The 14,411-nt window shown below is 35.4% G+C and overlaps 1 protein-coding gene across 1 annotated transcript; it reads right to left on the bottom strand.

Moving 5' to 3' along the window:
• Window positions 1–10,146: 10,146 nt before the first annotated feature.
• On the bottom strand, window positions 10,147–14,334 carry LOC125670401 (uncharacterized). Its single transcript, XM_048905532.2, has 9 exons — window positions 14,092–14,334; window positions 12,504–13,590; window positions 12,127–12,401; window positions 11,599–11,799; window positions 11,422–11,510; window positions 11,036–11,298; window positions 10,695–10,954; window positions 10,414–10,500; window positions 10,147–10,327 (listed from the first exon to the last, which is right to left on the bottom strand). Exons 1-9 carry the CDS (start codon window positions 14,261–14,263, stop codon window positions 10,239–10,241), a joined length of 2,523 nt encoding a protein of 840 aa, XP_048761489.1. The 5' UTR covers window positions 14,264–14,334; the 3' UTR covers window positions 10,147–10,238.
• Window positions 14,335–14,411: the final 77 nt, after the last annotated feature.

Genomic DNA, 14,411 nt, shown 5'->3' with positions numbered 1-14,411 from the left:
AAAAATATATATATCTACTATACTATAAACATAACAAGGCATGAAACTCGCCTCCATGTTGGATTCCGCTTAGGGGCACTTTCTGACTAGTAACGAGAGTTTCTCGCTCAAGTCCGGCTTTTCTCAGACATCGGAGACTGTTATTTATTGAAATAAAATAAAATCAGGCTGAATCTTGCAGAATATTCGGCGCATTCACGCGTTTTCTAACATTTTTCAGCAACACACCCTTCTTCGGCCGAAAGTTCAAAGTTTAACCGATTTTAGACAACTCGATCGTCGTTGACTTCATTGACGTTTTCGAAAAAGTCCGAGAATTTTGAGCGGAAATTTTGAATTGAATATTGTATACATAGTAATATAGTAAGTATTGCGCGAACTTTTGAAAGAAAAAATTTGAGATGTCCTATGAAAAAAAGAACTACACAGAGTGGTAAGCATTAACTGTTTGGAGAATTAACTACTGTGGCATAAGGAGACATGCTAAAATAAAATTACATAAATTTTGAACCACATTTCATGTTTGCCTCCACTCATCATACACATGTGTGTGTGTGTGTATATATATATATATATATATATATATATATATATATATATATATATTGTTGATATTTCATGAATAAACACTTAATAAATTTATAAAATACAGAATTAAATGAAAAATCACAGCCAATTGAATGGGAGAGATTTCAGGATTTTCAGTGCTATAAAATTCAATTTCAATTTCATTTACAGAAACTGATATGATAACATTGCCCGCCCCCCCCCCCCCCCCCTCCTCCCTTCAACCTATTAGGAAAAACAGATTAGGATAATGAAATAAAGCTTTTTTCTGTTAAAAATCATAATCCTGAAAAATTGATGTACCAGAGAAGACATAGTGTTGAGTTGGGTATATCCCATTCCCATTTGTATTTTGTGTCTTGTTGAATTTACACAGTAAACTGAGTTGAAAAATGACTTGGACTCTTTCCTAAGACTATATATAAATATGGTACATGAGTCAAAACATATTAAATGTTAAATATATTGGATACTAAATACATTGGAATGGAAACATACATTTGGAACCCATTAAAGTTTTCAACTTGCGAAATGGGTCAATTTTTCCAGCATACAAGTATAAAACTAAAGGAAGTTATGTCCTCTACTGCTCTCAAGTACTAGTATTTTTCTCTATGTTGTAAGATTTCAGCCAATTATACACATATGCAAAACTGCTTACATGTATATAAAGGATAATAATTTTACACAGAGCAGAGAAAATAAAATATAAACCTTGAAACATATTTAATAATTATAGCATAATTTTAAGCACCTGCTGGACTCTCCTTATTGAGGAGAACAAAATGTGTAAAAATATCCTGTAGTCAGAATGTTGCAAGCACATCTCACAGTACATCTGTTTGTATTAATTAGGTAGAAGTTAGCAATGCTTACTCAGATGGAGCACTAATTATGAAATCATAATTGAAGTATCTGTTCAAAGTACATTGTATATATTGGTAGGCATAGTGAGACTCACAAAGGAACAGTCTGGGATTACCTCTATTGATGAGATTTATGTGCACCACTCCAACAAACTGAAAAAAAGGAGAAACATACTGATAAATTTTGAGAATAAATACTGCTGACAAGAATGATGTTTTCCAAGAAATAAATTGAATAATAATCTGTTATTTTGAATAAACATTTGAGTTTGCCAAATCAAGATGCCCTACAAAATGAAACTAACAGTTGAAACTTTCTTTTTTATCAGAAGTCTAAAAATATCTGTTATATCCATAAATAAAAACAAAAGAAGCAAAGAATATTCATGGTTTTTTTATGGAGACATTTTATATTTGCAGTAAAAAAAATCCTTAAATCCTGTAGTACATCAAACAAACATTATACAAATTTAAATCGTGAAAAACTTGATTGGAAAAGTAGATTATCCCCCTTTAAACACAGATCTGTCTCCTCTGAATGAATAAATGCACTGAAAACTTTCAATCAAACTTTAAGGAATTTTACAAAAGGTATTAGCACTTCTCAGATTAATAGAAGAAAAAAGGATGATTAGAAATGTACATGTATACCTTTACATGTATATTCAACTCCCTACCTGCTTATCATTTCTTGTTTTTTTCCTTTCTTTTTATAAGGCTAATAAAAAATGTGGAAGTCTCACAAGAGAATGCCCTGACTTCTTCAGAAATTATAAAAAGAATGGATGGGAATATTCATAGTGTGACCTTAGGAAAACAAATTAAAAAACGTTTCAAGCATGTTGAAGTAAAGAGAGTAAGAACCAAAGATGATTGGACAAAAAAGGAGAATATATATTATGGTATATTCTGGAAGGCTGTTGTAACAGAAAATGTACAATTTTCAGACATACCTTGCCACTTTCCATCAGAATTCTTTCTTTTAAAGACAGCTGTTCCTAAAGAAGTTATAAAAATGGGTTACATGATGAAAATGTCCATCAATCAAAATCCAGTTATTACTGAAATACACTTCATGGCTTCTACAATGACATGGAACATTTTTATGTTTGGGAGGACAATTAATCCTGGTGATATTGGGCTAGATAACAACAATTTTAGTCTTACTAAAAAGTCTATAGAATTTGTATGCACGGTTGTAAAATCACTTAGAATGTGCAAAGGAATGAAAGAATTAGCTACAACAGACCAATACAGTGTCATAAAAGAAGTACTACTTACTGAAGACTGTTGTGAAGAAACTTTATACAGATCTGTGAAATGTATCAGAGTTCTTAAGTTTAACACTGGTTCTGACAGTCCTTGTTCTGAGTGCAGAATGACTCACAAAGCATCCAGAAAAAGAAATTCTTCAATTCAACCAGAGGTCAGGCCTGTAAAACAAAATTTTACTTCAAGTGACTCTGAGGTTCCAAGAAAAGATAACTTTTCTTATAACAAACTCGAACATACATATTGTCATGAATAAACAAAATCCTAACGAGAATTTACAAAGTGCTTCTAATAAAGGAGAATATATTCATTTGTGTTCTGATGATCACGATGACATGCTGAAAGTGTTGGAGACCGTTATTCCAGATTGCCCCCCAAAACTTGCAGAACTTTTGCTATCGCAGCAGAAAAATCTGCAACACTTAAAGCACGGAAGACGATGGAGTAAGAACATTATTAGGATTTGTCTCACAATGTGGTGTCGCAGTCCTCAAGCCTATACTGACTTACGTAGAAGTGGTTTTCTCATTCTCCCTTCTCAACGTCTCCTTCAGATTTACAAGAACAAATTTCACCAGAGAGCTGGCATTCATCCGGATATTTTTCACTGGATGAAAAATGAAGCCATACGTAAAGATATCCCATCAGAGGGACTTGAAGGCGGACTGATTCTTGACGAAATGGCCATTCAATCTGACCTGCAATTTTACACCAGAGATAACAAAGTGTACATGCCTGGTTTTACTGATTTAGGTGAAGAGACCATTTTAACCGAGTGTTTAAAATCAGGAAATTCTGAAGTAAAGCTAGCAACTCATGTGTTGCAATTTGTTTTGTTTTTTTTTTTGGGGGGGGGGGATTCAGTAGATTTCGCTTTCCGATTTGTCACTTCCCCACCATACAAGCTACTGCTTCAGACTTGTATATTCTTACCTGGGAAATCATCAACATGTTGCAAGTATTTGGATTTACAGCAAGATACATCAGTACTGATGGTGCCCAAACAGAGACTTTGCCAGGATTCTTTTGGGGGATTTCAAGTCTGCAATTACAAAAACAATGAGGATACCAAATATATATTCTCCAAAGTCACCGAATATTATTTTCATTATGGATTACTCACATGTCATCAAGAAAATAAGAAATAATATTTCAAAGAGCACATCATCAACCCATGGGAAAAGGAGACTGTCTGTTTCTGGACATTATGTGCTGTGGTGTCATTTCTTAAATGCACATATGTGGGATATAAGACATAATCCACTCCCAATTCATTACCATTTGACATTTGAACATTTTGAAGTTACAAATGAATCAAAGATGCGAAACAAGTTGGCAGAAGATGTCTTAGGAAGGGAGATGCTTCATCTCATGGAGTGTTATGGTCAAAGCTTGTCAGATTCGTCACATCTTCAGAGCACTATCCAACTGCTGAAAAATACAAGTGCACTTATTGACATTTTTCGAGACAAACGACCGATCATTGACATATCTGATGAGAGACTTGATACCTTACAAAAAGTTCTTGATTGGTTTATAAAATGGGAGGAAGAAGTCAAAGCAGATGAATCACTCCAACCCAGTGAGATGTTCATGATATCACATCAAACAAGAGCAGATATCTCCTCACTTATCATTGGTTTTAGAGAATTATGCATGGACAAGTTAGAGACATCAGGAGCATCTATTATACCAAGCCGAGTAAATTCAGATGTGATTGAAAATGTGTTTTCTCAACAGAGAGGCCTGTATAATGGTAATAACACCAATCCAACCTACCTAGGGTATTGTCGGACAATGAACTCGATCATCATTGGACAGCCATCTATATCTAGGAAGTCCAATACAGGAGGCAGAGGTGCAGGAGCGGATCCATATGAAATTTGATACTTGGAAAAGAAATCTTCAATCAAAGGTATAGCCATATAGCTTAAATTGTATCTGAAACAAATTAAAATCTACTATCCAGTTTCACATTGAATTTCAAGTACATGATCACATTTTTGTAAGAATAAATGTTAACTTACCTAATCACATTCAGGACATGTAAATGGCTGGTCTTGTTTTGTATATTGTTCCCATAGTTCATCACTGATGGTTATACAATTTCTATGGTACCATTTCACACACGTATCACATTCTATCCATTCCTCTGCTTCTCCTTCTGAATTTCCACAAACGCCACATGATTCCTCATCCATATCATGTCTCCTTTTTCTGGTTTTCCTTTCTTTTTTTTAGATACTTTTCCCTTTCTTTTTCCTGATATAGGAACAGCAGACTGTTGGTTAACATCAGATTCAGCCCTAACTTTGGATGAGGATGGTATCTTCCTTCTACAGGAATATGGTGCTCTTCCTATAGATATAGATGTTCCCCCTCCTGTGGACGTAGATGCTCTCTCTCTCTCCTGTGGATATAGATGCTCCCTCTCCTGCTGACGTAGATGCTCTCCCTCCTGCGGACGTAGATGTTCCTCCTCCTGCGGACGTAGATGTTCCTCCTCCTGTGGACGTAGATGTTCCCTCTCCTGTGGATGAAGATAGAAATCTTCCTGTTGATGTAGATGATATCCCTAAAATCACATCACTACTTCCTTCCTGGACTGAACTGGTGGATGTTGAAAAACTGAGTATTTTAGGGTATGGCATCATTTCAGTTTTCAGCAGTTTTTCATTTAAAATTTGAAGCAACACAGATTTGTTCTGATTTTGGTTGAGAGAAAGTCCATAAGCTTTGCCTATTTGAATAATTTGCATTTTAGTGAAAATCAGTTCAAATCTTTTAATATTCAAAATTTCACTCTTAATTCTGTGATGTGAAACCTTCTTGTCTTCTGAAGAATCATTGAGAAGAAAGCTGAAATTAAATTTTTTATCACAGCATTTGGTTTTAGTCATCACTTTCTGTCTGAGTGCTTTACTCTTCTTCACTTGTAGGGCATGAAGAAAATTTCTCCTAAACTGTACCAAATTCACTTTCATGAATAACTTAACACTTTGCTGGAAAAGTTCACTCACAACATCACAGATTATACAGCTACATGTCTGATTATAAGGAATGGCACCTCCTGGGTGGTCATTGAGGAACAATTCTGTAAATGCTCTGTGAAGCTCTTGTCTTCCTAACAGTGACTTTTCTATGTATGTGTACATCTCTCCCCTGTAGGTCTGTAATGTTTGTCTGTACAGAGTTTTCTGACTTCCACCTCCAGCTCAGAAAAAAAATGAAAAGTTTTGTCTGTAATATTGCAGAGTGATCCCCTAACATTTTGTTTCCTTCTTGTTTCCTCTAAACTGTCCTTGTCTGTAGAAACCTCTATTAACTCTCTTTCAGGGGCAGATAACTGTTCCAACATATCCTTTTTCAACATAAAAAAATCAGTTTCATTCTTCCTTCCAGGAGCAAATAAGTTTGTACTAAGTTTCTTACTGTTCTTATATTTCAGTTTTGCAATGACGTACCCTGCTACATAACGCACCTTACCTCTGCCAGGCCCTGAGAGTTCTGTATTTTCATCTATAACATGCATGACTGAAGGACTCACCACTTCTACTGGCTGATGTTTTCTGAGGATGGCAACACGAATGCCCACCATTACATCTGTCAACAAGCGAGGAAAATGTTTAAGGTCAGTATTGTAGAGTTTTCCCAAGTTTTCAACAGAAGATGTGTACATTTGAGATGAAACATGTTTGTTAAAAGATAGGTAGAAATCATTAATTTCTTTTGGAGTTCCCTTTTCAATGTTAAATGAAGATAACACTTGATACTGACTGTCATAAAATGACAGAAACTCCTGTGGATTTTTCACTATTTTTTTCACAGTTTCATTTGAAAACATTTCTAATGGCGTATCTCTGTACTTAAGAGCAACTTTCTCTAGGATCTGCTTTGCTCTATCACAGTCTCTGTCAATATTTTCAATGTGAAAAATGTCATATTCCACTTCTGAAAAATCAGAATCAGAGTCTGTTTGGAAGGCAGTGGCCTGTCTAGTAGCACCTTCTGTACTAGTACTAACTTTAGATGGATGAGGTCTTTCATGGCTATCATCATCATCACCAGCATCAACCCCTAACAAGTCTTCTCTGTCATCTCTGTCTTGATTGTCATTATGAATATGCCCCCGACAACATGATTTATCAGGAATTAAATTTCCTACATTGCAGGACTTGTAGTATGCATACACACTCTGATGATGTTGGATGACATGTGAAGATTTGAAATTTAGGATTTGCAGTCCCTCAACTGATGTTGCCCTCCCTATTGCTACTCCGATTTGTCCAGGTATGAAACAATTTTGGCAGTCTACCACAACATACTTTAATGATATCCCTTGAGATTTATGGATGGTCAGTCCATAGGAAGGCTTCAGAGGAAACTGTATGCGTTTGCTGAGTATACTTTTACTAACAGGGTCGTAAGTAGTAAAAGTGAATTTTCTAATGGGGTAAATACTGTCTTTACCATTTATAGTAAATGTGACATAAATTATATCACTCTCAATGCTGTGTACTATCCCCATTTTGCCATTAACAAGGTCATCTGATAAGTTAGTTAGTAAAATAACTTTTACACCAACTTTCAGACCCAAATGCTTTGGTACTAACATTTTGGATAGGTAATGATTATCACCAGTGTCTTCAGATGTAAAAGTAAGTAAATTCCCTGGTTTGTCTGTAATAACTTTGTAGTTATGAATATCTGCATCTGTATTTCTGCAAAATAAATAGACAATACCCTCGACATCTACTCGGACAGACAAAGGTCGGTTCAAGGACAGTATTATGGCTTTTGTAGCATCAGACACACTTCCTTGTGCAAGTTCATTTACAGTAGATATGAGGTCCTGTTCAGTTTGTCTGTAGATAGTGTGTAAGTTTACTCTATGAGGAAAAATTTTGTCAAAATATCCTGCAGTAAAACAATGCTTTCCTTGGTCCCCATACAGCTCATTAGCTACAGGTGGTAACTGGTAAAAATCTCCACATAACACAATCTGTATACCCCCAAAAGTTCTTTCAGAATTTCTAGTTTTGCGGAGAATAAATTCAACTTGATTCAAGGTTTTGGCACTTACCATGGACACTTCATCTATCAATAAACATGTGGTTTTGCATAGTCTCTCTTTAATTTCTACATATCTTTCATCAGTATTCATAAGGTGTAGTAATTCATCGTTTGAATACCTTCCATCCAAAATTCCGCACCATTTGTGTAATGTTGTAGCTTTTATTCCCCGATATGCACTTGTTGCTATACCGGTTGAACACGTCAAAGCATATCTTATATCCATTCTATCTAATTCCATACATGCTTGGTGAATTGTATATGTCTTACCAGACCCAGCTTGTATGGAGCGCCAAATTAACATAAACTCAAATAATTTAAGATATCTTCAATTATTTGAAGATATCATCAATTCTATTATTGCTCTCTTTAATTGAATTAATGCGCGCATTAAATCAATTATTGCTCTCATCAAATGAATTAATGTGCGCTTCAATTCAATTATTGCTCTCATCAATTGAATTAATGCGCGCATCAATTGAATTAATGAGAGCAATAATTGATTTAATGCGCGCATTAATTCAATTATTGCTCTCTTCAATTCAATTGATGCGCGCATTAATTCAATTAATGAGAGCAATAATAGATTTGATGCGCGCATTAATTCAATTATTGCTCTCTTCAATTCATTTGATGAGAACATCAATTTAGTAGAAATATTGCTCGCAATAATTAATTTAGAGCTCGGTATAAATAATTTGATGATCTCTTTAATTCAATTGAAGATATCTTTAATTCATTTACAGTGCTTTTGTATAAGGAATTAATGCGCGCATCAATTCTTTTAAAGAGAGCAACTATTCAATTAAAGATATCATTAATTCAATTGTGGATATGTTGAATTGAAGATATCTTTAATTATATAGTTGCTCTCTCTAAAAGAATTATTGCTCTTTTCAAATGAATTAAAGATATCATTAATTCAATTGAAGAGAGCAATAATTGAATTAATGCGCGCATTAAATCAATTATTGCTCTCATCAAATGAATTAATGCGCGCATTATATCAATTATTGCTCTCTTCAATTGAATTGTAGAGCGCATCAATTCAATTGTTGATATCATTAATTCATTTGAAGAGATCATTAATTCAATTAAAGCGCGCATCAATTCAGCTGAAGAATTAATGCTATCATCAATTCAATCAATGCGCGCAATAATTCAGAATTGAAGATATCATTAATTATTTGAAGATATCTTTAATTCAATTGTTGCGCGCATCAAATGAATCGATGATATCTTTAAATAATTGAAGATATCTTCAATTATTTGAGTTTATGTTAATTTGGCGCTCCATAAGCTTGACCTGTAAAAATAAGGTTTTGTCCTGTTTTTACTATTTCCACGGCTAAACTTTGTTCCGCGTTCATTTTGAGTTTTCGTCTCTGAAAAAACGTCAAGTTTCGCGCGATATGTCAATGAAGTCAACGACGATCGAGTTGTATAAAATCGGTTAAACTTTGAACTTCCGGCCGAAGAAGGGTGTGTTGCTGAAAAATGTTAGAAAACGCGTGAATGCGCCGAATATTCTGCAAGATTCAGCCTGATTTTATTTTATTTCAATAAATAACAGTCTCCGATGTCTGAGAAAAGCCGGACTTGGGCGAGAAACTCTCGTTACTAGTCAGAAAGTGCCCCTAAGCGGAATCCAACATGGAGGCGAGTTTCACGCCTTGTTATGTTTATAGTATAGTAGATATATATATTTTTTAACAATTAAGCTGGAGAGCGCCTATGATTCTAACCCGGATACGTGCTACATTTTTTTGGATGACAAATTTATTGAGATCTATGTCACAAATAGGTGTACAAATGCAAACAAATACATATACATACATTAATGCTAGAGAGAGATAGAAAAAGGAGGAATGGGGAGAGAGAAAGATTGGTGGAAATAGACAGAAAGAGGTGGTGAAAGACAGAGAGAAAGTAATATGATGTCATAACTAGGTTGTGTTGATATAAAAGAGCGAGATCAAAATTTAATGTAAAATATAGATAATGATAGGTGTATTTGCCAATCAGAGTCTGTCCAAGAGAAAAAAAACCATGTATCCCACTGATTTATAAATTCATCATATTTACAATGTTGAGTTGCAGTATACTTAAGTGTAGTTATATGTGTTTTAAGATCAATCAGCAGTTCCTGGGTTGATAGGCTTTGTTGCTGACATTTTTTCCTGTATATATATATATATATATATATATATATATATATATATGATTTGATAATTAACAGAATAATGCTTATTTCTTTAGAACTAGTGATTCCAAAAATTATTAAAAAAAAAATTATACGTGCTACGTGGTATTCTATACTAACTCGGATCACTAGATATATTCTGGATAAGGAGAATAACAAGACACATGTCAGAATAATTTTTATTCTATGGGTTTGTTGAATATTTTAATGCTGTCTTTCTTGCAAACCCATCATGCACATCGTTTTGGAGTATTTGACTATTCCGGCATTTCTTTCTTCACACTCTCGAACAAATTATCAACGGTCTCTTGTGGAACACATCCGACTCTGAAATAAGAAATGACTCCTGAAAAAAAAAACAAGATTGCAGTGATACATATGTTATATATTTACACCAAAGTGAAAAGAAATCGTATATTTTTTTTTCATTACCTTCATCTATCTTCATACAATTAACAACTGTTGATGCTACTGTTTCGTTGGACTCGTCATCACACACCACACCGGCCAATTTTCTTCCTAAAATATGGAAGTACTCGATACTAGTATAAAAATATCAACATGTATGCAGTCCCACCCCGCCCTACATACATACAAACACACATTCTGATTGCTGCAAATGAATTTCCAATATTCATCACGAACCCCCAAGTTTGACTAAACTCTTCAAACGGCCCCGATATCCAACAAGAAACTGTCGTGGACGACATTACCTAGCGTATCGATAACTGTATCGTGATGAGTGCTGTCTGGTTCCCCACTTGGGTTGGCCGAGGTGATGGCTAACGGCCCTGTTATGCTGACTAGATACGAGAGAACGGAGCTGTCGGGAACCCGGATGGCCACGCTCTCCTTGGTACCCACATACTCTACTGCCTTACCAACCCCCATGTTCTGCAGCCAATCGCCTTTCTTGACAACGCAAGTGATGCCCCCTGGGTAACACCTGTCCATGAACCTCCACAGTAATGGACTAAAAAAATATATATCCATATATAAATACAAATTATTTTCCTGACATAGTCTTTCATTGATCTTTTGCTTATGGTACAACCTGAAAGGAGGATTGGCTGATCTGAGCTGCTGTAGGTGAGAAATGCAGAGACAGATTGGCTTCTCGGGTGGCCTCCCTTTAATGTGGTATATTTTTGATATGGATTCAGGTTGACTACATGATCCAGCAAGGGCATACACAGTATCGGTAGGAACACATATGACCTCGCCACTTTCAAGGACCTCTGCCGCTTTAAACATATCACTAGCAATACGTGATCGGAATGTGGGACAAGGCAAGCTTGATACTTCTGATTTTCTCATCTACAATAAAAACAAGGGATATGAAACTACACGTGTAGTAATCATTTCATGACAAAGAATATATTGGTAAAATTTATAAATAATTCTTGTTTGAGATAGTCACTTTTTCGATTCTAAATTTACCTTAAGTAAAGGTTTGCCCTCGGGAAGTAAACTAGCTTTAGAAAGTCCTTTTCCGAGATACAGAATAAAACCATAAATCCCGACGAGACCTATGTAGAACGAATAACAAGAATATTGGATTTACACGTAATTCCTTTTCTTCAATAATGTTCAATTCCTTAAAACGCAACAACTTACCAACCAGAATCGACGAAATCAATGGATAATACTTCGTATTTGCATTGTACACTTTTGTAACGGCAGACACCGAGTGGACAAGAAGAGAAATGACCAGCACTGTCCATGTCCTGGGCATACTGATGGTCAACACTAGAGACAGTACACATAGTCCTACGCCTGTTATTGCTATGGCACTGTCTGTGGCTACTCCCGTTGATGCTGAAAGATCAAAACGTTTCATAAGTTTGCATAATTTCCTCGTCATACGAGAAGGTTATTAATTTGGTGTTTTTATATGTTTGCATGATTGCACGTCCGGAAAATTGAGTAGATTTCATTGAAGATACTTAAATGAGATCTGGATAATCTGAATTTCTGAGGATAATCATTTTCTACAATTTATGACATACCAATGAATAAAGAAAGCTGACCAATGAAAATGCTATTTTCAGATTTGCAGATCTTTATGGAAGTTGCCAATTTTCTTTTGTTTGATACAAATACATGTAGTTACAATCTCAGTTCATGTAAGAACTGATGGCTTACCATTTAATATATACAGTGACCAAGCTGACCAGACAACACAACCTGTTGCACATACAAAGGCGCGGGAAAGGCTCCCCCTGGCGTACGAGTACCGAGCAACCAATAGATTTCCAAGGACTCCGGTAGTTAGCAGAAGCGATAGAGATGCCTTTTGATTGGTTATTTCTAGTGGCGACAAAGCGATAGCGGAAACCATATTGCAGAGGAAAAATATAGCGTTGATAATTTGATCCCTCTTTTCATCGTCGTCGTCTCTTGGGGCACCACTTTCATCCCTGTTGATTAGAATGAACTTGAAAAATATATCAGTTATTCAATAAACATGTACAATACTTTTATATGAAGAGTTAAAAGCAGATTTTTTTTCACCATCTTACCTTTTCATTAATGTTTTGCAGCAACAGAAAAGACGCTCTTCGGAGACCAATTCTGGACCAACGTACAAGACAGGTTTCTCGGCACAAGAATTGAGAAGATGAGCAGTGGAAATGTAAACAGCCATAACCCAGCACAAAATTGCAGAAACTCCAAAGGTATATGACTGAACTGATATGGGAATGTGCTCCACTGACAAAACTGCAGTCAGTGTCAGAAGACCATTATAAACTAAAACAACAATTGGTTGTGTAGAAGAACACACTGTGATAAACGCCAAAGCTAACACTGTACCCCAAGTACCATAATAACTGTCAGTCGACGATATCTGATCAACAGGCAAAATATATAAGAAAGAAGACTTAGAGGTCCAAAAAATGAAGTGAGCCATGAACTGTATAGAGCTGAAGAAATCGCCGCGAAGAAAAGAATAATAACTAGCCATGATATGTAACAGAGAGTTGCATCCCACAGCTATGATGGGAATAGTCATGTTCTGAAAGTAGCCAAGTCCAAGAAAACAGATGACGGAAGCCGGTATTACATTTCCCATGTAGCCCATACCCATAGGCTCAGCATACTTTGTGTTCTTTCGTTTTTCCTTTTTATTAGACCTTTTCACGTTTCTTTTTATCAGGAGGGGATCTATGGGGGCGTTACCAAATCCTGGTAATATGTATCTCTGACTGATGCCTTTAGTTGCCATGACAACCACCGCATAAGTAGCTGTTAGAACAATTATAAGTTCAAACACAACAGCAACCCTTTTACTCCACTCATAGAAAAGACCTACTGACTCGAATGTCAAGGTCAACGTCATGGCAACTAGCACAGGCGGTATAATGAAATTTACAAACAAGGAACATATGAATAAGGACAGTGCAATAGTAATATAAGCAACGAGAACCGGAAGAACCGATCTTGTAATGTCATTTGTACTTTCTTTCATTGTGATATTTGCACCTCCTTGGAATGCCCAAAGTGTGGCAAAAACAGTGAAAGCAGTTCCGGTCAAGTGATCGTTTCTACGGAAACTCATTATCCCTGCCGTTAACTGAAGGAATCCACCAATCAAAATCAAATGAATTCCTGAAATATAACACCTGGATATTGATATTGCGCTTATTTCAGCATGCATTTTAATTTTTTTTTTAATCTCATGAAAACGAATTAACCTACATAAACAACATGAAATACGTTTAGAATAGAATATTTTTTTAAAAAACGACAGATAATAAATTTTGAAATTACATGTATCTATTATAATAATCAAATTTGAACATATAATATATGGACACATCTACATTCATCAATGGTTTGTCAATAATAACCCTTTGCTGATCCAAAATTTATAAATACTTTCATAAAGGAATTCACACTTTCGTCACAAAAACGCTTACTGAAGTTACTTCATATCAAAATGTATTCGGGGCATAAAAATCGATTTGTTTTTAATTTTACAAAATACAACTATAAGGAATAAATGTCTACGCTGGTTGTATGATTGGAGATTTTCAAACAATTGAAGCGTTGGGATAATTTTTCTATAATAGGTTAATCCTTCAATAATTATCATGAAAATAAACTTACCACCAACAACGGTAGATAATTCGGACACACTTTCCAGTCCATATAATATGTTTCCAACTGCAACAACAAACGCCGCGATGATGTTGCACACTAGCCCTAGAGTCCCGGGCTCGGAATACAGGACGGCTGCAAAAGGTGCAGATCGCCCGCTGCTCGCTTCTTTCCCTTCCATGGAATCAATATTTACAGTGTTTTAAATCAAAGCAGGTTCATTAGATATACACTTCATTCGCTTTGCTTCTCGTAATAAAGAAACATGTTTTATATGAAGGTGGCAAATTAAACTAGTCAATATCGGTGATGTTTCATTGACTCAATAT

Source organism: Ostrea edulis, chromosome 4, assembly GCF_947568905.1.
Source record: "Ostrea edulis chromosome 4, xbOstEdul1.1, whole genome shotgun sequence".
NCBI lineage: Eukaryota > Metazoa > Mollusca > Bivalvia > Ostreida > Ostreidae > Ostrea > Ostrea edulis.
This window is presented reverse-complemented; position numbering and strand designations above follow the sequence as displayed.

What these genes read in the sequence shown, in the direction of transcription:
- LOC125670401 (XM_048905532.2), bottom strand. Translation starts at nt 14,263, where the DNA reads ATGGAAGGGAAAGAAGCGAGCAGCGGGCGATCTGCACCTTTTGCAGCC. An exon ending in GTCACTGTATATATTAAATG is followed by an intron (nt 11,800 to 12,126) that starts GTAAGCCATCAG and finishes TTGATCTTTCAG; the next exon opens with CATCAACGGGAGTAGCCACA. An exon ending in TTGTATGAAGATAGATGAAG is followed by an intron (nt 10,328 to 10,413) that starts GTAATGAAAAAA and finishes TTTTTTTTTCAG; the next exon opens with GAGTCATTTCTTATTTCAGA.